A 22715-nucleotide genomic window follows, 5' to 3' on the forward strand; every position below is an offset into this window, starting at 1 on the left:
GTAAAATTTAGGCTATTCAGAAAGGTAATGGGATGCCTTAGGAGGGAGAGAATTCCCCATCACTAATGATTTTTACACTTGGTATTTTATTATAGATTCAAGTAGTAAACTAAAGAATTGATTATATGTGACTTTTTATGGTTCCTACCAATCATGGAATTATGTGCCTTCCTCTGTTATCATGAAATGTTTGTGAATCTGTTTCCTTCATTGAACTATTCACTTTGAAGGCAGGGCTGGGTCTTCATATTCCTCTCTGTATCCTTCATTCCTACTATGACACCTGGGAGGTAGTTGGTACTCATACTTGTGTTATGAAATTGTGTAAAAAACTTCTCCAAATGAGCTACTAACACTTGTTTGAATAATGGCCTTTATGCTGATACGCAGGAAAGCTTAAATAGAAAACAGTTTAAAAAAAAGAAGAAAGAAAGAAACCTTATAAGGTTTTAAGAAACCTTAAAAACATAAAACATAAACTATTATTTTTTTCTTTTAATTTAATCTATAAAAAAAGTAGACATAAAATACCCCTCTCCCATTTTTAGCAGGGTGGTGTAGTTTTTTTCTTTCTAGCTTCCTCTCCTGTCCACTCATTTATGAGTTTTGAAACCTTAGTTCTGTGAAAGGTTCTTGGGGAATTTCAAACTGGTTTAAGATTTGGTTTGCCCTTCGAAGAGTTTTAGGGTAGCTCTTGGGAATGAAGGAAAACCAGTAAAAGGGGCTGTAATCAAATAGACAAGGAGGGCCACTTGAGTTTCTGTCCCACAGCACCCGACCTGTGCCTTGCCCAGAGCGTGGGTGGAATTTGATATGAATCAAGAACCTTGTTTCAGTCACTTCACTCGGGAACTGGACAGCTAAAAGTAGGCTACACTAGAGCCTTTTAAGCTTAAAGGTGCATACAAATAACCTAGGGATGGTTGAAATGCAGATTATGATCCTATAGGTCTGGGGTCAAGCTCAAGAATCTGCATTGGTAATAAGCTCCCAGGTGGTGCTGATAAAACTGGTCAGTGGGACCACATATGAGTAGTTATCTTTTGCTATATAACAGAAGTAGCTCCAAAGCTCAGTGGCTTAAGACCATCCCTCAACTGGGAATCGAACTGGTGACCCTTTGGTTCACATGGCCAGCACTCAGTCCACTGAGCCACACCAGCCAGATCAGGATGACCCACTTTAATTTAGCATTCACTTTATCATACCATACGGTTATAAGCAATTGGGGCATCAATATGCAGAAGGCTGAGGGAGTGCAGATTGTTCCCTCCCAACTTCTGGATGATTCTTGGTTTCCTATATTATTCAATTATACCTTTAGGATTTTTATTATTTGTATATTACTAGTAACATTACTTGGTTAATTTTTTAATATATGCTGTTAGTCAACTCATTTTTTTAACTTTAGTTTCATTGCTAAGTAATGATATCCATGAAATAATGGTATTATTTGTTATTAGATTCATGTATTTCTTCTACACATTAAAAGAAACCCATTGCTTTTAGTACTTTTAAAAAATGTTCATCCACCAGATAACAGATTGATGGTTGCCAGAGGGGAGGGGGACTTAGGGGGCTGGGTGAAAAAGTCAATGATTCAGAAGTACAAATTGGTAGTTACAATATAGCCACAGGGATGTAAAGTATAGCCTAGGGAATACAGTCAATAATATGTAATAACTATGTATGGTGCCAGGTAGGTATTGGAAATATCAGGGAGAACACTTTGTAAAGTATATGATTTTCTAAACACTATACTGTACACCTGAAACTAATACAAAAAGTCTTGAATGTAAACTGTAATTGAAAAAATAAAATTTAAGTTAAAAAAATGTTCATCCTTGCATGTGGATCACATGTTGGGAAAAATCAGGATTACCCACTGCCTTGCAAACAATGCCTAAATAAGTTAGTGTCCTTTGAGATGCAAGAGATGGAACACCTAATCCAACTGGCTTAAGCAAAAAAGAAGGAACAGGTGGCTCCAGGAAGCAGCTTGAATCGGATTTCAAATCCTGCCCCATTGCATAGATGCATCTCTCAGTCCGCTTCCTCTGAGGTGGCTTTATCTGTAGGCTCCATGTGCTCTTAGGTAGACCCCTGGCATTCCTTGGCTCACATCATCATGATACAATTAAGTATCTAATTAAAGGCAGGAGAAAAGTTCAATATTCTTATAAGTTGAACAAAGGGTTGAGTTTCATTTGTCTTTATTAGCACTGAACTGGATCATTCGCCCGTACCTGAAGAGATGATTGTTTCTAGGCCCGTGGAGTGTCTTGTCCTGTGGGGCAGTAGAGTCCACTTCCCTATAAGCACACAGGCTGGCATCAGGGAGTGAATGTTCATCGAAAGTATGACTACATTGGTCTTACTTTTCCAAAAAGGAGGAATAGATACCGGTAGGCAACACCAGAAAATACTCAAAATCAGTGTATCCTCCTCCTGATTATTACACATAACCTTTATGTATATTGTTCTTCCTCATAATCTTCTATATACACCCTATCCTACTTACTCAGTTACACAGAAATGCATACTAATGTTTTATAAAACTATATTTAATAAAAGATGCAGACTTCATTTGAAAAACTCAAAAGGGAACAGAAAAATTGCTATCCTTGAAGTTAAAATCTAAAGGAAAAAATAAAAGAAAGTCTAGATTGTGTTATGTTATTGATCCATCCACCTATAACTACTATTTGAATTTTCTTCTGTAGTAAGTATCTCAACATATTTGGTTTGTGGCTTATTAGTACTATTCTAATTGTTTTAATTATTAACAAATTCTATACCATTATGCTTTTACGTAGATGATCTCATTTGAACCTTATGTTTTCAAAGGTAGATATTATCTTAATTTAACAGGTGAGAAAAGTAGAAGGTTTAGGAAAGTTAATTAACTTACATAGTTAATGACACACCAGTAAGTGGTATAGATAAGATATAAATGCAGGTGTTCCTAAGCTGAGCACACAATTAGAAATGCAACTATTAAGGTAATACAGTCATGGTTTATTGCCAACCCATACTCTGATTGTGTGAAGTTATTCCCTATAGACTGGAAACAACCCACTTTAATTGAGTCTGAATTTTGTACTTGTCAGTAGTTAGCCTTTTGACCCTGGTATTTCATCTCTAAGCAGTAAAACAACCAATAGATTCAGTGAACTTACTTGTTGAGAGAATAAATCAAAATAGCTGTCATTGTTTAATTAGAATTTTATCGATGAAATTATTAGTTTTCAAGTCTCTGGATTACAAAAAAAAGCCATTTGATAAAAACTAAAACACTTCCTAACTCACCCTAACAGTGAAAGTGGGATCGTACTGTTATTTCATAATTGGAACATTCTTGCGGCCATTAGGCACTGCGTGGTGGGTGTGCACACAGTACTTGGTGTGGAGATGAGGGCTCTCATCTCCTGTTACATAGGCAGAAAGGAAATGGATTGTAGTAGGGAGGCGTGTGCATAGGCAGGGATGGTGCAGACTGGGCAGAGTCTGAAACATAGAAGGAGAGAAAATACAGCAAAGTGAAAAATTGAAAGATAGTTTTGAAAAAATATGAAATTATGGGAGAAATACAAATGCAAAATACAAATGCAAAACACAAATACAAAAATGCATTAGGACCTTTACATGTCCTTAGTCACAGCCCTCAAAAAGTTGTTTGAAGCATTACAGGTGAAATTATACAAAGTTTAGTACTGTGTTGGAATGTGGTCTCTTAATTCTCTGTGTGTCTTAAAGAGTGGGCCAATTTTTTTTAGTAACTTTGTTTTAATTTATAATAAATATGGAGTGATTTTTTCATTTTAGGTTGATGATGTACTGAGCTACTGGGATAGAGAATGAAGGTGACTTTTTAGCAAAAATTATTTCCCCTCAGACATTGTAAAAAAGCACTGGAACACTTTTTAAGAAATATGGTTTCAATTTAGCTATTTACTTATTTAAAATTTTTTTTTCAATTACAGTTGTCTGCATTTACCCCCCTCCCCTCCCCATCTACCCCAGTCATCCCCACCTCACTCCCCTGCTTTCACCCTGCCTTGGTTTTGTCCATGTGTCCTTTATAGTTGTTCCTGAAAACCCTTCCCCCTCTCCCCCCCGCATTGCACTTCGGACAAGGCTTTGATCTCCAAAATATATAAAGAACTCACATGACTCCACCCCAGGAAGATAAATAACCCAATAAAAAATGGGCAAAAGACTTGAACAGGCACTTGTCCAAGGAGGACATACAGAGGGCCCAGAGACATATGAAAAGATGCTCTGCAACACTGGCCATTAGAGAGATGCAAATTAAAACCACAATGAGATAGATACCACTTCACACCGGTTAGAATGGCCATCATAAACGAAGCAACAAATGACAAGTGTTGAAGAGGTTGTAGAGAAAAGGGAACCCAGTACACTGTTGGTGGGAATGCAGACTGGTGCAGACACTATGGAAAACTATGGAATTTCCTCAGAAAACTAAAAATGGAACTGCCGTTTGACCTGGCAATTCCCCTGCTGGGATTATATCCTAAAAACCCTGAAACACCAATCCAAAAGAACCTATGCACCCCGATGTTCATAGCAGCACAATTTATAAAAGCAAAGTGCTGGAAGCAACCTAAGTGCCTGCCAGTCAATATAACTCTTTAAAGAAGAAGGAAATTTTTAAAAACTGCAAGAAAAATGTTTGCCTCTTAAAAATGAGCTTTTTACTTCTAAAGTTTAGTTTTAATCATGATAATTTATATTGTAAAGAATCTTGTCAAGAAAAGTTGTCAAGTGATTTAAATGCTGTTATTTACTATATACCATAGTCCCCCCTTACCCGTGGTTTCAGTTACTTGTGGTCAGTAGCTGTCCAAAAATATTAAATGGAAAATTCCAGAAATAAACAATTCCTAAGTTTTAAATTGCACACTGTTCTATGTAGCATGATGAAATCTCGATCCCTCCTGCTCTGTGCTGCCTGGGACATGACTCAGCCCTTTGTACAGCACATCTGTACTGTACACACTACCTGCCTGTTAGTTGCTTATTAGCTGCCTTAGTTATCAGATCAGTTGATCTGGTAATTGCATTGCTTGTGTCCAAGTAGCCCCTATTTTACATCATAATGGCCCCAAACCATGAACATAACTTTTATCACAGTGTATATTGTAACTGTTCTATTTCATTACTGTTGTTGTTAATCTCTTACTACACTTACTTTTTAAATTGAACTTGATCATAGCTGTATATATATAAGAAAAAACATAATATACAGGGTTTCGCACTATCCATGGTTTCAGTCATCCACTGGTGGTCTTGGAACATATGCCCCTCTATCCTCAAGATAACAGGGGGGCTGCTGTATTTTTCTGGTCTTCTTTAGGGAGTTGTTTTAATTCTGGGTGATATTCGAGGTAATCACTATGGACACCAACCAATCGAAATGGACACCAACCATTTTGCTGTAACAGATATACCTGCCGGCTGTGGTATAGCTTAATCCACCCTTTTTTATTAAATTGCAGCATTTTATGATAATTTTACTACAAATAAGATGAACCAGTTTAGAACTTCTATCTTCATGATTTTCTCAGGTAAAAGTCTTTTCTTGGCTATAGGCAGGTACATTTATTCTAGCTACATGAAATATATTCTTCCAGTCCTCATTTCTTTCATACGTAGACTGAAATGGTAATTCATTAAACAATGTAAAAATGAGAGAGATAACTTATGCATCAGGCAATTTGAAAATTATTTGAATGATGTATAATCATGTAATTTCCATTAAATATGAATTCTAATCTTCAAGCTTTTTATTTCAGCATCTTAGATGACCTTTGAACAAAGGATTCACACAGAAAAAAAGATCCTCAGAAATTACACATGATTGATGTCACTGTTGATAAGATGTTCCATTTTTCTTTCCTCTTGTAAAGTCTGGAATCCATGAAATCTTTGTAATTCATAAAAATTTTCTTTTTCTTTTGAGTGGACATACTTTGCCTTGCAGATTCCCAGAGAAAATTAGACTGAAGTGATATAATTTTCATTTTTAAACAGGTTTCAGATTTTTTAAAGGATGCTGAGCTGCTCGTTTTGTTTCTTAAACACACAATATGCACATTTATCTGGCTTGGTTTCTGTTACCCATGGTTATTAATTATGATCCACAATTAGTTCTCAGATTACTTGCTTCCTCACTGTATCATCTTCTATAATGTCAATCTACATTTTGGACTCCAAGAATCTTTGTTTCAGATAATTGGAAGGCTGTTACTGGGGACTAGATAGCATTTATAAAGTCAGCAACAAGACATAAAATTGAAATAGGAAATAATTGAGTTTGCACATAAAGGAAAACTTTCTAGTATACATAGCATGTGGTTCTGTAAACACTGGATAAAGATATCAATTTTGAAAATCATTTAGGGGAAAAGAGCTTCTAAATCGAAGGAAGACATTAAGTAGACCAAGTTTATTTACTTTGTCATGGTTCATTTACCTTAATAAGTTCCTTTTTCCTGGTAGGTTATGACTTCTGTTCTGAACGGCATAACTGCATGGAGAATTCCGTCTGCAGGAATCTGAACGACAGGGCTGTCTGTAGCTGTCGAGACGGTTTCCGGGCTCTGAGAGAGGACAACGCCTACTGCGAAGGTAATCCTTGTAACGATGTGTGTGCAGCTCAGCTGTATACATTTCCTAGGATTACGGCATGCAAAATTTATTAATTTCCCAGGTTGTCAAGTTGATGGGCCCATTAAAAGCGGTGAATTTAATTTGAAGCATATTAATCAGCTAAAAATAATTATCTTTCAAATTAAATTTTTTCAGCTATCTGCTATATGTCAGACTAGTAAGTTAATATGGCTGGTTTCTTGAATTAGAACAAGACTCCCACTGTGAAATTGCCTTGTTTTTTTTTTCATAATTAGATCTTCAGATAGTTCACATATTGACACAGTTACTGTGGCTTACAGTTAGAATTGTAGTCAGATTTTTCCAGACAATGTTGTGTAACAAAGGCAATCAATTAACAGGAAAATAAAGTGCCTATTGCTATTTTTGTTTGCTACTGTGAGTAATCTTAGTAGGTGCGCTCTACAGTACTTAATAAACAGCTCTGTGGAGTAAATGATTTCCTAGTTGTTGTTTTTTAAAATCTTAACTAATACCCATGGTAGTCTATTCTCTCATGGAAACAGTCCAAAAACACTGAGGGAGTCCTTGGCTTTGACTGTTCATGAAGACTCTAGAAGTCCACGAGACATAGTAGTCTATAATTTACCTGAGGCACAGATTTGAATCGTGGGTATTGCAAGTAAGAACACTCATATGGTGGTATTTTGGCCTTTGGAGGGTTTTAGACTTACCTTTCCCAAATGTCAAGAGGGTGCATCAGTCCTTGGAGATGGAAAACCTCCAGAGTATAAACATGTAGCCTCTGCTTAGTTATACAGTGATTTATTGGCCACCGGGAAACCAATTTCTATTGTTTCCCTTAGCTTTCAATAGATTTTTTTCTCTGTTAAAAATCAGTACTCATTTTTTAAACTGACATTTTTTTTCCCCAAAGTATTTCTTTAAATGCCTCTGATTCAGTTCTGAAGAGACTGTTCCATTTTTGCTTTGGGTAGGACATACGGTTTCCCATCCCTATTCATAATGAAGATTTATTTAAAATTCTTCAACTTTTAAAGGTTTTATATAAGAAAGTTAGTATTTAAAGTTACTTAGTCAAATAACATATTTTTCATAAGATTTCTAATATGTAACAAGCCTCACTGAAAGTGTTAATGTGTATAATTCATGTGATACCTCTTTAAAATCTTAATTTTATGATAATCATTTTTATTTTGACCTGCTTCTGTTGTTGTTAAGTATATTCACTCATGTAATAAATATTTAGTGAGCACCTACTTACTCTAATACAAATGATTTTTCTAGGACTGGGTAGTAATTGATGAATAAGACTGATAAGTTCCTTGTGCTCAGGAGCCTACGTCCTAGGGGGGAGACCAAAAATATGTGAGTAACTCCTGATAGAGAGAAGACAATTTCATATAACAATAAATAACAGGAAGAAAATGAAACAGGGTGACGTGATAGTGATGGGGGATTAATTTAGGTGGGATGATCAGGGAAAGCCTCTGGGACTGGAGGAGGGAGGGTTGCCAGTTGACTTGAGACTTGATGATAAGGAAGCAGCATAGAAAGATCCAGAACAAAGCATTCCAACAAGAGAGTATAGCAAGTAGAAAGACCCAAGGGGAGACTAGCTTGGTTGTTCTATAAACAGAAAGAAGGATAATGTGATGGACCAGACAAATCAGAGCAGAGAGATACAGTTAAGAATTAGGCAGGGTACAGAAAATGTAGACAGGCTTATGAGGATTTTAGGCTTGTTTCAAGGAGGGGAGTGACATGCTCAGACTCACCATATCTTGCCTTGTATAATGTGCTCCTGTGTATAGTACACACCCACATTTTTGGCCAAAACTTTCAAGAAAAAAAAAAACTTTCATTGTGATTTTTAAATTCAGTTATTTATTATTTATATTTAGAAACAAAACCAATGATCATATTTCAGAGTATTATTTTGCATACAGATACTGTTATTGCTTTCTGGAGTTATACTTTTAATGCATAAGCATAAATAAAAGAATTATAGTAATGGAAAAATATAATGAAGATTATATATAAAAAGTAAAATAACACTGAAAAGATAAAATAAAGAAAAGAGGAGACCAAAAAACCCATATATATAGATATGGAATTAGTACTACCTGTGTATAATGCGCATCCTTATTTTCCCCTCAAATATGTGGGCAAAAAAGTACGCATTATACATGGCAAAATGTGGTATAAAGGGTAGTTCTGCCTGCAATGAGTGGGATGAATGTGGGGTTGCAGGTGGTGGGGAGAACAGAAGTGTAAATAGGAAGACTGGTTGGAGGGCTGTTACAGTCCTGCAGGTGACAGTGTTGGTGGCTGGATGAAGAATGTGATGAGGGAGGTGAAGGGAGGGAGCATATTCGTGGTGTGTTTGGAAAGTAGAGCCACCCTGAATGGATCGTGCTGAAAATGGTTTGTAAATTGCTTCATGATATTTATTTATCAGTTAAAGATATCATCTTCCAAAGTTAAGATAATTATAGAAAAACTTGTTGGTTTATATTATAGATATCTTGAATTTTTTATACATGAGAACATCTAATACTATATCTTTTGTTATTCATATTAACAGGCTTTGCAGTATTCTGATAAAATTTGATTTTACTTTTCATTTTGTTGTTGTTGCTAACTTTCAGGATGCTTTGAGTTTTTAGAAGCAACATTTTAAAAAAATATGTCACTGTACATGTTGTCTATCAGCTGGTCTTCTAAGAAATTAGACTTTTCATTATGTACAAAAATAAGCAAATAGTAATTTGTAAGTAATATAAATCTTATTTACTAACTCTATGGGGTTGTTTAATGATATGACTATAATTCAGACTATTTTTACTGCAGTTTACTTGATCAGCATTAAAATAGCACTGGTAAATGTTGGGGTTCATTTATTTATTTAACAAATATTCACTGCATACCTACTTTGTTCAAGGCTAGGCTAGAGGTGAAACAGGGAATAAGAAATAATGACTGATAGTCTCTCAGGCAAGACAGATAATAAACAGATCATTACACCAAAGGACATCGAATTGAATGTGTGGCAAATGCCCTGAAAGAGAGGAGAAATAGGTTAAGAGGGGGTCTGATCTGGATCAGTGGTAGTGCTTGAAGAAATGTTTTTCGTGTGTTGTTGTTTGTTTGTTTGTTTTCTGAAACCTGAAAATAAGTAGAAAGAAGCCAGGTCTCTAAGTAAGGGTGGGATTGAAGGGAATTTCCTAGGTGGAAAAATCAGCATGTGTAAAGGCTTGTAGGAGGAAAGTACTTTGTAAGAACTGAAGGAAGGCAGAGAGCAAGGGAGAAGTACCCGATGAGGCTGATGGTGGGGAGCAGGTCCTTGAAGGGCACAGTAAAGACAAAGGGTTTCATGGTAAGAACAAGGGGAAGCCAGGAGAAGTTTTGGGTAGAGGAGTGCCATGATCATATTTGTGAAGTCAGAGGTCAGGTTGATGCCCCTGTAAGCCAAGGAACACCAAAGGTTTCCAGCAAAGCACCAAAATTAGGCAAGAGGCATGGAGTGAATTGTCCCTCACAGCCTGCAGAAGGAACCAGCCTTCCGACCCCTTGATTTTGCCTACAGAATTGTGAGACAAATTTCTGTTCCTTACGCCACCAGTTATGGTATTCCATGGTAGCCCTAGCAAATGCAATCTGAAACAAATACTTTTTGCTTTTTGGTCTAACTCTTCATGATTTAATTATCCTTCTAGACTGCTTAATTTTGTTTTTTTTTCTTTGAAGATTATCTTGATGGATGAAGTGCACAGAGTTTTAATTTCTCAAATCAATTTTTAAAGTTTTAGATGACTGAAGAATTAGTACCTTGTTCTGTGTTGTCCAGTTGTTATATACATATATGCAATAAATAAATACTATATTATTTATTAAGGGGTTCATGCATGTATGTGTATATGTAAGTATTTCTCCCACCTATAATATGTGTTTTGTGGTCATAGACTGTTTATTTTTTTTTAATTATCCCAACATACTAAAATAGAGACAGCCAAAGGAAGGGTTTAAGATATGTTTGTTTATTGATGCTTTGAGATGCTTAGATATGCTGAACAGATGGATTCCTTTAGGCAACCTCACCACCAAAGAATTATTCCAGAAACAGGCATTGAACTTATTGAATGTGTTTATATTGTACAAAAAAAGTCTTAATTGTCTATTGATTTTTATAACTAACAGTCATTATTTATTAAATTATGTGTGCACCGATAAATGGCATATATTTAAAAGGACCAGAAATATCTATTTTTTTTCACCCATTGTATCACAAAAAACACTGTCTCCTCCCACCTGACTTCTGTCCTTTCAATGCAGGCCTTTAGCTAATGACCTTTTTTCTTCTGCATTTGAGAAGATTTCAGCCCATGTATTAAGTAATGTGAACATAACTGTTAATGAAAACATGTAACTTCAGTATGTTACTAGTTTTTAAATTTTCCTTCCTGCTGTTTGTCAATAAGGCTATAATAAAATACAAAACCAATGATTTTTTTTTAATTTTTAAATTTATTTTCAGACAGAGGGAAAGGGAGAGGAAAAGAGAGAGAGAGAGAGAGAGAAGCACTGATGTGTGAGAGAAACATCAGTTGGCTGCCCCAGGGACTTGCCCCAACTGGGAACTGAACCAGTGACCTCTCACTTTGTGGGACCACGTCCAATCCACTGAGCCATGTGGGTCAAGGCAACACCTATTATTAATAACCAAATGCTTCTTTACATGCATTTAAAATGCCTGCCACATAAAACATTTTACTTCACCCAGCAGTTCTATGATGCAGACATTATTATAATCTCCTGTTTTGTGGTTCAGAAAGCTGAAGAGCTTGGAAATGAAATGATTTGCCCAAAACCACTTACCCAGACAGTGAACAGTAAACTCAGGGTCCAAATTTATGTCATCTATCTTCAAATTTGGTGCTTAAAAATTTTTACTGCTTTTAATTATTAGATACCTAAACTAATTCTTATTTTTAGAAATAAGAGTAGCATATAAATTTTTCTTTAGACATTTTTTAAAGCAGTTAACTGGCTTTAAAAATTGAATATTTCTGAAAAGAAGAAAAATCTCTCTAGTTCATTCAGAAAGCATCTCATGGCATTACAGAAACTGTAATGAGGTGAGAGCATAATATATAACCCAGGCAAGAAGACAATAGGAAAACAAACTCCCTCTCATTCTGTCCCTCCTGCTCCTCCCCTCCCCGCTCCCTCCTTTTGTCTTTGCTCCTCCCTTCTTTCCTCCTATCTCCCTCCATTCTTTTCTCCCTTCCTTCCTTTTTTCTTAGTTGTTACCACTTCACAACTAATTAATTTAGTGGTGAATTCCTGACGTAGCCAGCATCTATGTATCATTAACTATGGAATATAGGGCTAATCTGAGAGGATTTCTTCAAGATGAGTGATAGCCTCCCAGAGTTGCTCCAAGAGATATGAAGTGAAAGATGTTGAATGAGCTCAAGTTTTTCATTGTAAACCCAGCACACAAGTCCCCACTGGAGCTAATGGGAGGCATGTTTAACAGAGTGGGGATAAATAACCAGAGGACTAAGCCCTGTGGGATTAATTAGGGAATTATAGCAGACACTGTAGTTTTCAAAACTACAGTTAATGATGCAGATTCCCTGTGGTGTGTTATGGTACAGTGTTTTAAATATAAAAAGTCCAAGGATACTGTATTAATTAGAGTTCTCCAGAAAAGCAGAACCAAAAGGACATGTAGCACCCACCACCCCTCCATCTGCAGCTTCACCTTCTGTGGTTTCAGTTACCCGCAGTCAACCACTGTTCAAACATATTAAGTGGAAAACTCCAGAAAGAAACAACTCACAAATTTTATGTTGAGCACCATTCTGAGGAGGAAACCTTGTGATATCCTGCCCCGAACATGAATCATCTCTTTGTCCAGTACCCGTGCATTAGTCATTCAGTGGCCATCTAGGTTATCAGATTCACTGTTGCGGTACCGCAGTGCTTATGTTCAAGTGAGCCTTACTTTACTGAATAATGGACCCAAAGTGCGGGTGTAAGATGCTGGCAACTCAGATATGCCAAAGAGCAGCTATAAAATGCTTTAAATTGAAAAGGTGAAAGTTTTTGATGTAATAAGGAAAGAAAAAATTGTATGCTGAGGTTGCTAAGAACACATCTTTTATCTGTGAAATTGTCTAATTTGTAAGTTAAATTTTATTACAGGTATATACATCTAGGAAAAATATATATATAGGGTATATATAGGGTTTGGTAGTATCTGTGATTTATGGTATTTATTCACTGGGGGTCTTGGAACATATCTCCCACAAATAAGGGTTACTATGTATATAAATAGAGATATAGACATTGAAATAGAGAGAAACCATAGAGACTTGGTTTATGTGATTATGAAAGCTGAGAAGTCCCAAGATCTGCACTCAACAGGACAACCAGGAGAGCTCAGGGTGTAATTTTGGCAAAGTCCAAAGACCAAGGACCAGGAGAGCCTTTGGTGTACGTTCCAGTTTCAGGGGCAAAGACAACCAGGGTCCCAGCTGATCAGGCAGGCAGGCAGGCAGTTTCCCTTCCGTTCTGTTCAGGTTTGGGATTGACTGGGTGGGACTCACTCACATTGAGCTGGGCAGTCTGCTGTAGTCAGTCTACCAATTTAAATGTGAGTCTCACCCAGAAGCACCCTCACAGACACCGCAGAATGAAGTCTGACCAAACGACCAGTCACCCTGTGGCCTAGTCAAGTTGACATACAAAACTAACCATTATAGTTACAAGTTAAGGGGAAAAAAGAGAAGAGCAAATGCAGTTTTGATGTTTCCAAATATGAGTTGGCTTTTTAATGACATCATGTATTCATCCAACTAAGTGAAAAAGTTGCAACATAAAATAGCTTTTGGAATTAACATAATAATAGAAATATTAAAGTGTTTTTAGGTTTTGAAGAATATTTATTTAACAGGTTTACAATGCAGAGGAAATGTCTGATTTTTAAAAAAATTTCATGAAAATCATTTCTTCTCCAATTGAGGAGTTTTGGTGCAAAAGTCCAGGAAGATCCAAATCAAGTGACACAGCTACATTTGAACTTGGAGTAGCCATTCTCGGGGGAGGGGGGTTATTTATCTTTTAGTCTCTGATATGAACAACTTCAGCTTCAGCTTTCTCTGACCCCAAACCAACTTCCATTTGTTTGCAAACTTCAGTACCATTACTATCCACAACTCAGAGAAAAGAAGCATTTTTTTCTTTTGTAAGGGTCGCCCCTGATATGAAGGAAAGACTTTAAATTTTTAAGATCAAACCTAATAAAGATTAAACTTCTCTGAATTTCTTCGCAGGGATAGTTTCTTGTGTAAAGCAGTTGAAGAAGCAATCAAGGCTACCCAAATACTATTCTTTTGAAACAAAACACCATAGTTGTGTGACTTTCACAGGCAGCTGAGTTTTTTCTCCCCAAGAATGCACTCCTCCAGAAAATGCTCATATAAGCCTATGGGAGTTTATGATCACTTTGGATGCTGTATAGAGAAGAAATCATAAATCAGTCATTAATTAGTGAGGCATCGATGTATGAAAAAGGATTAAGAACAAGCACTTGGGATTTTGATTTACGATTGGCTTCTATCATTAGACTTCATAGAAAGGCTGTTCAGCATTCATTTATTCACAGTATTTCTTGAGTGCATACTATGTGCTAGGTCTTGAGTGGGTGCAGGTCACACAGCCATGAGCAAAACTGACTAAGCCCTTTCTCTCGTGGAGCCGACTCCACTGGAGGCAGCATTTAAAGTCTTTGCCCATTTCTAAGACACAGAAGAACATGAGAATTGTGATTGATGTTTTTGTGCTTTGTTAAAATAACTAGTACTGGTCCTTATACTCTTTGGCAGTTGTTTTTAAGACTTCAGTACTCAGTATGTGGGTCTAAGCATCAATTGTATGGATCATTACCTGGGAGTTGGTGAGAAATGCAGAATCTCATACTTTATCTCAGAATTACCGAGTCAGAACCTGGATGTTAACAAGATCTCCAGGTCATTCTTACAGGTCAGGAAGTTTGAAGAGCACTGGCCTAAGGCATAGAGTTTATTAGTTTATTATCTTGATGATTTGGTAGCTATCCAGTGTTCTCCAGCCAGATGCTCAACTGGAGAGGGATGTCAGTGTTCACAGTATCAGCTTATTGTCATCAGGGTACAAGGTGGTTTCCTCAGCCTGTGATTCAAGTTGCATCAGAATCACCTGAGGAGCTTGTTAAATAAAAATGCATATTCCTTGGATGCAACCTCCTTAATATTTTTTAAGTCACAGTTGGGTCCCCCAAATCTGCATTTTTACAAGTGATTATGTACATTAAAGTTTAATGTGACTGTTGTAGAGTAATTTTTCAAAAATCATTGTTTCTTAGTTTCCAGTTCATGTGCCCCTGCCCAGAAAGATGAATTGTTGAGGCTGTTCAGTCACATGCATATTCCTGTGCATCACAGTGGTGTTAGTCTACACAATGCTTTCTCAGCCTGGGCACTACTGACATTTTGGACTGGAGAATTCTTTGTTATGGGTGCTGTCCTGTGCATTTTAGGATGTTTGGCAGCATCCTTGGCTTCTGCTTACTAGATGCCAGTAGCACTCCTGTGTCATCCCCTGCCCCACTCCCAGTTGTGATAACAAAAACGTCTTCAGACGTTGCCAAATTTCTGCTGGAAATTGTTCCCAGTGGAGAAACATTGGTTTAAGCTAAGTAAAGAAGAGGAACGTGGTTATATGTGAGTGTGATACCTTCCTCCAGGGTGTGTTTGTATCATTTGATTGTCTTCAGGGTGTTTGGTTTTATGCCAGGAGTGAAGAGGGCTTCATGGATATAAGCCTGGGAGGGCTGCCTGGGTCCTTGGGCTGGTTTTCACATTGAATGGTGGGAGAGACATAATGTGATGATGAGGAAGAGGATACACTCTTACATTCAGTATATTAAGAATGCTAATGTAGGACCTAGGTCCCAAAGAACAAAAGAAAATTAGGTAGAAGGCATTTATTTTTCTACTTTTGAGTAGCTCTGAATGTGCTATAGAGACTGAGGACAATGCTTTGTGTTGGTGTCTCGAGAGTTTTGTAGCTTTGGGGATGGGAGCTTCTTTTATTTCGTTAACAGTTCATTTTTATTGTAGTTTTTCCATTACCATTTGTTTTCCCCTCTTCTACCCCACCCCTAGCCCTGGGGAGCTTCTTTTAAAGAGACAAAAGTAGGAATACAGAGATACATACTAGTTTCAGGAGAGACTCAGAACATGGAAAAGACCCAGAGGATGTCCCAGGCAGGGTGGTGGGCAGTGATGGTACGTAGGTGTTGACTTATTCCCAAACCCATGGAAACACTGAAGGCACACCCAGAAGTGACTGGGGAGATGCTGAAGGGAGGCTGCAGATTCACCAGCAGTCAAGGACATTTGTATCCATAGCTTGTAGCATTATTGAATTTCTGGTATGGTTTTTAGATTTCTTTGGCCCACTATTCTCACCAAATTGCTTACCTTTGCATTTCTTTGTAGTATGATATAATGGAAGCATTTACTGTCTGCCAGTGTTAAACAAGTACTTATATTCGTCACACTTTTGCTAGTCAATTGTTTCAATGATGAAAAGCAAATCAGAAAAAAATACTTTTGTATATACTCCCTGTGCATAAAAAGTCATGAACAGATTGAACCAGCAAGCATAATAGAGACAGATTGAGATAGAGACCAAGCTGACAGCTTTGGGGGGTGGGGGGATTGAGAAAAAAAAGAGAGAGAGAGAACTCATGAACACAGACAACAGTGAGGTGATCTGTGATTGCGGAGGGGAGGGGGCTGGGTGGAGGTGGAAGATGATATGGGGGGAGAAATGGTGAGGGAAAATATAAAATAAAATAAACCAGAAAGGGTCCTTCTGGTACCTGTGTGAATACTTTGCAGATTTATATGTGCAGTTGCCTGTAATTATTTTTTTTAATACATGTCAGAAGAAATTTGCGGGTTTAATAGACAAATTAATGTGTTTGATCAAATGAAAATTTTTTCATTCTGAAAAATGCAGGAAGTTCTGAAAGAATATTACACAAAGAAAGAATATTACACAAAGGACTTGGATTTTATTCTTACCTCTGCTATTTTACTTATAGTGGGAATTTGTGCAAATCAGTATCTCTGAGCCCCAGTCTCCTCATTTATTAAATGGGAGAATTTGTCTCGTGAGGTTGGCGGCAAGTGGAGGATACATAAGATTAAGTATGTGAAAATGCCTTCCAAAAACTAAGTCCTTGGTAAAAATTTGTCGTTAAATCTGTGTACCTAACGTATGTTTATTACTACCAGTGTGTCAGTCAGTTCATGCAATATAAATTCAGCTTTGGAACTAAGAGTTCATACCATTGGTATATTGAAAACTTGAGGTAACAATACCTTAGAGTCCATGTGATGATATCATCTTCTATTTGAAGTCAATTGTAATAAGATCTTCGGCTACATCAGTAACTAAGTTACCAAGGTTTATTTCCAGAACCAGATTACTTTATGCCTAATTCCTTTCTGGTCTGAATAATATTCGAACCAGTTCTTCAATAAAGAGTATGTATTATGCATCTTAATTTACATATTATGTGATAAGATTTTAAATGTGACTATGGGAATTCATGTTATTTTTCTGTATATGTATAGCAGGTTAAAATACTTGATAGTTACATATGCATGTATTTGTTTATTATTATCAGGGAGAAAATGTCTGCTTAGAACAATTCATTTAAAATTAATTGCAGGTGTCTTAGGTGAAGCAGAAGTTCATTATCACTTTTTCATTAAAGAAATGAAAATTATTTTTTAAGCCACCTCTCTGGAAAATAATTCAGTTGAAGTGACAAGAGGCATGATATGATTAAAATTTTTAATAATTTAATTGATGGAAAAGTCTTTTTGCAACTCCATCAAGGTCAAGTATAACTTAGAGATTAAATGATAAATACCAGCTTTATCTTCCCTTCCAAGAATTTCAAATCATATGTCTATTTATGTTTATTTATTAAAAGTGTTGCAGTCAATTAACAAATGCTTGCTTGAAACGAAACACAACTATTAGCATTCCTTTTACAGTTCTCTTCCTCCTTTTATGTATTCATTGGCTTTCGACCACCTCCAATAGAAAAGGCTTGGAGACAGGCAGGAGAAGTTTGAGCATGATGAATGGTAAGGAAATGGCTACAAATATATCAGGATTGCACAAATAAAACAAATCTGACTTTGATTCAAAGATTCTGAGATGATGTTTGGAATCTGCTGTCAAAACCTGTGATGCTACGAAGAAAAATGAAATGACATGGGCAAAGCATCAGGCATTGGATTAAATGTTAGTTTTATTATTAATATTATGATAATAAGAAATAAGAATGTGTTTTTAGGAGACAACAATATCTCTTGATCAGGGGAGCCAGTTAGGCACAAATTAAATAAATGTGTGAGAGAGGGGTGAGAGATTTGAGTTGTGTGTTGGAGAAGGACTTGGATTGTTTAGGCGAATGACCTTCCTAAGCAGAAAAAGAGCCCCATGTGTTTGGACAGTGGGAAACTGGTGCTTCCTTTAGTGAACATGAAGCATTGGTTAAGAGACAAGCACCTGATACATCTGAATTATATCTCTTAATCACTGGTATGATATAGAAACAGATCCCTGAGATTTTATAGTACATAAGAATACTTTCATTTTTACTTTCTTTTTTTTCAGTTGTTTAGGATTTGGGGTTTTATTTGTTTGTTTGTTTGCTTTTAAGATTTTATTTTATTTTATTTTTTAGAGAGGGAAGGGAGGGAGAAAGAGAGAGAGAGAAACATCAATGTGGCGTTGCTGGGGGTCATAGCCTGCAACCCAGGCATGTACCCTGACTGGGAATCGAACCTGCAACACTTTGGTTCACAGCCCGCACTCAATCCACTGAGCTACGCCAGCCAGGGCTTCATTTTTACTTTCTATTCCATTTTAAATTTCCCTCAAGTAATTTTTCACTAATATGAAGAATGTGCTCCCAAATGCATTTTCACAAATTGTTCATATCCTTAAAGGACAATGTAACAGTGAAGAAATGGAACTGAAATTTTAGAACATATACATTGTTTATACCACATTGTTGTGAGGTCATTTCTCCTAATCAACATTAAACATTGATTCACATTGGCAAATTTAGCAATGCAATTTAGTTAGTCAGTGCTTTGTGTATAAATGAGCTGTTGGAAACCAGTGGCTTCGTATCTCTCATGCAAACACTGGTGTAATGTTTATATTAATAACTCTGAATAGGCAGCAATTTGGATATTGTAGTGAGTGAAACCCTTGTTTTGGCAAAATAAATATATATTTATTAAATCAGTTTTTAATATTTAAAAATACTAATCTTCCTGGAAAGAATGTCATTCAACTTGATGAATTTTCAAATTCAACAAGACAAGGCAATCTTTCAAATGAGCCCGTTTGTTCCTTAGTTTCATGGTTTACTAACTAGACATGAATAAGCACAGACAAAAAGTGCAGAAGTAGAGACAGATGGAATCCCCATGGCCCAAGAAGTTAGGGAGATACTGCGGAGGAATTGGGACTTCATCTCGGCCTTGAAGAGTGAATCCAATTTGTATTGGCAGAGAAGAGAAAGCAAAGAGAAAAAGCAAGACATGTTTGGAGTTTCTCTGCAACAGGAGGCTTATATCCAGGAGTGTTACTAGATTAAACTGCAAAGATGGGGCCAGATTGTGGAGGAATAATGGTGGGTTATATGGAGTGATTCTGCTCTAGATTTGCCAACCACGAGCTTACAGCAAAATTCTCAACTTTACACGAGTTCCTTGGCTATGAAAAGGGGGTAATTCTATCTGTACCCTGTAGGTCATAGAGTTTTTGTGGGATTTAACATATCCTACTTATGAATATGCACTGGAAGAATCAAAGTGTTACAGATATGTCAAGTGGTAGATCTGTGCATGCTTACCAGCCTTGGCTGGGTACTGTTCTCTGCTTGGTAATTTTACTGTGCAACCCAGCTCAGTTAGCTCTCACTTCCTACCATAATTATTTCAAACCTTTACTGTTCCCTGTAAACCTTTGGCTCTACCCATTCTCTTATTCTCAGCAGATACCTTCTTTACCAACAAAACAGAAACAGTAACTTCTTCGTCCTCCTGCTTCCATCACATAACCCACATGCTTCACACTCGCCCTGTCTTCCCTTTCCCTAGTCTCAGTGGAATAGATGCCACTTCTCCTAGGAGTAATGGGTCCATCTGACTACCGAATCTCATCTCTTCCTGTCTGCAGAGGAATCTTGCCATGTATTATTCACTCCTTTCCATCAGCATTTAAATATGATCAAGTTTCTCCCTAAACTCCACATCCCCTTCTGGTTTTTGTGTAATTGCTTCTCTTCCTCTTTATAGCCAGATTCCTTGAAGGTGTGATCTATTTTCAGTGTCTCCATTTCTTCAAGTTAGACACTCCCTGTAACCCACTTCAGCCTAGATATCCATCCCAAATCCCCTCCAAACTACTCTTACTAATGTCACTGTTAACTTACCTTTCAGTCTGTATCTTGCTTGACCTCTAGGTAGGAATTAATTCTATTGATCACTCCCTCCTTCAAACAGTTATTTATGTTGTCTTCATGATGCTACAGTATATTGATCAGGGATCGGACTTGCAAACAACAGAATTCACTCTGGCAGTTTAAACAGAAAAGGAATATATTGAGGGGTGTTAGGTGGCCCTCAATATATGTGGGAGGACAGGTTTAGATGATATTTAGCCAGGACAACACCTACCACACCTGGGTACAAATACCACTACATCTGCCTCTTGCTGTCAACACCACAACTCACAGAAATATTGCATACTTTTCACTGATGACACCAGGACTGGACTCCCAAAGCTAGGCCATTGCTACCATCCTACGTGCTGAATGCTTTCTCCATTACACCTGTTAGAAGAAAGAGTTCACAACGTTGCTTAGAGTCAGGAGTTCTCTTCTGAACTGAAGTGCTGCATGAGTGCCCCTGATTGCAGGCCTAGATTACAGGCCTGTGTCTCAGCTGCCAAGTACTGAAAATCTGAATTCTGATTTCTTCCTTGGGGAGATGGGAACTTCCCCAAATATAGAAGGTGTGTTGTCCTTTCTTTGGTTGCCCCTCAAATGCTGAAGTCAACCAGGACTCCATTTTCATTTTTCTTCTTATTCTGCACCCTCTCTGTGGGCGATGTTGTCTAACAACATGGCTTTTATTACCTTCTTTGTGCTTAGGACTCCCAAATATGGACCTCCAGCCCTGTCCTCTCTCCTGAGCTCTAGGCCACAACTGCCTCTTGGACAGGTCTACTTTAATACATCATAAACACCTCAAATTCAACATATTCCTCTGTCATCCAAACGTATTCTTCCAGTTCCCCATGTTAAATACGCACCCAGTTGTTAAGAAAGGAGGATGTTATCATTGAGATTTCCCTCCCCCATCTGTAGGTGTACAGTCAGTCCCCGGGTGCAATCGGTTGTAGATCCCATATATATATTTTTGAATCTGCCACACTCTTTCCATATTCAAATAGAATATACTGCCACAGACACAGGAATCCAAATTATTATCCAAGTGAGCTCCCTCCTAACTTCTAGTTTTGCTCTTCTCTAAGCCATCCTCTACCTTGCAAGTGAAAAGGTCTTGCTTACCAACTCATGTCACCTCATTTGCCTCCTTGACATCCGTCACAGGGGATGCAGTCTCTCCCACCCCCATGCTTCTGTGAGTGTAGATTATCTTTCGAAGATTGCACAGGAAATTGGTAACAGTGGCCAACTCGGGGATTAGGAGTGGGACAATGGTGTGGCTGGGTCCCAGGCTTATTTTTATTGTGCATTCTATTGTATCTTTAAAAGTTGATACCCTGTGCACATAGGATGTGTTAAAAACTGATTTAAAAAACTTCAATAGATTCCCACTGATCATAGGATAATATCAAACTCTTTCACATGGTTTATAAGCTCTCCACACAAAATAGCTCCTGCTTACTTCATTCGCCACATCGAATGTTTTGCTATTCTTTGAATATCTCAAATGCTCTCACTTTTCAGCATTTACACACAGTTTTTTGTTTGAAGTGCCCTTTTCTTTCCCCTCTCAATTGACTAATTTTCCTTCTCCCTTAGACCTGTGCTTAGATGTCACATCCTTCTGGAAGCTTTGTCTTGCTGTATGACTGGATTTAAAACTCACTCCCCCTCACCCCTCAGATGGTACTATTCTTATTAAAACTCCCATAACATTTTAAAAATCATTATTTGTCTCTCTTGTCAGAAAGACCATAAGCTCTGCAAGGACACATACTACAACTGTTTTATTGAAGACTATGCCATTGATGTCAAAATGAATATATATTGGGCATAGTAGGGATTCAATAAATATTACTTACATGGATAAACTACTCATGTTTTTTTGTGTCCTCTGCCTCTTAGTTTTTTATCTGTTCATCTGTTCCCAAAGGTAAATGGTATTATTTTATGATCCACTCTCAGCCCTGTCTCAAATTTTTCTTTGGCATGTTTACATATATATTTATGTGCATATATATATAATATATATTTAAATTCATGAATCTGAAAGCTAGGAATAATATATCCTATTAATAGTAGTAAGAACACTGATACAGCTTTAACTCTTCTTGAAGACTGTACCATACAATATAGAATGAATGAATTAAAAAAATGAAATAAATGTATGGTTGTTTTGAGATGTCAAAAAATCATACATTTTAGTCACATATGATAGATACGGTTTTTAATACATAAAATTAATATTTGGTAAACTCATTAATGCCACTGACTTAAAAGCATGGTTCCTGGCAATTCCTTTAAATGTTAGCTTATTTGTAAATGACATTTTAATTTATTCTTTACTGATTTTTCACTGAGCAGCCTACTTATACTGGCAAATTTTTATATTTTAAAAAATATTCATCTTCCCAAGTGGAACTCTGGTTTACGAATTGTTATTGATCTCTTT

General features: G+C 37.0%; 1 protein-coding gene across 3 annotated transcripts in view; it reads left to right on the plus strand.

The window, feature by feature from the left end:
* NELL2 (neural EGFL like 2) overlaps positions 1 to 22715 on the plus strand; it is a 283751-nt gene that overhangs the window by 108384 nt on the left and 152652 nt on the right. For all 3 annotated transcript variants that reach the window (XM_045830028.1, XM_045830029.1, XM_045830027.1), the window contains exon 13: positions 6526 to 6654. In XM_045830028.1, coding sequence (XP_045685984.1) covers positions 6526 to 6654 — 129 coding nt within the window. The remainder of the gene's footprint in view (positions 1 to 6525; positions 6655 to 22715) is intronic.

This window comes from Phyllostomus hastatus, unplaced genomic scaffold (assembly GCF_019186645.2).
Source record: "Phyllostomus hastatus isolate PE091 unplaced genomic scaffold, TTU_PhHast_1.1 phas_scaffold_93, whole genome shotgun sequence".
NCBI classification, from domain to species: domain Eukaryota; kingdom Metazoa; phylum Chordata; class Mammalia; order Chiroptera; family Phyllostomidae; genus Phyllostomus; species Phyllostomus hastatus.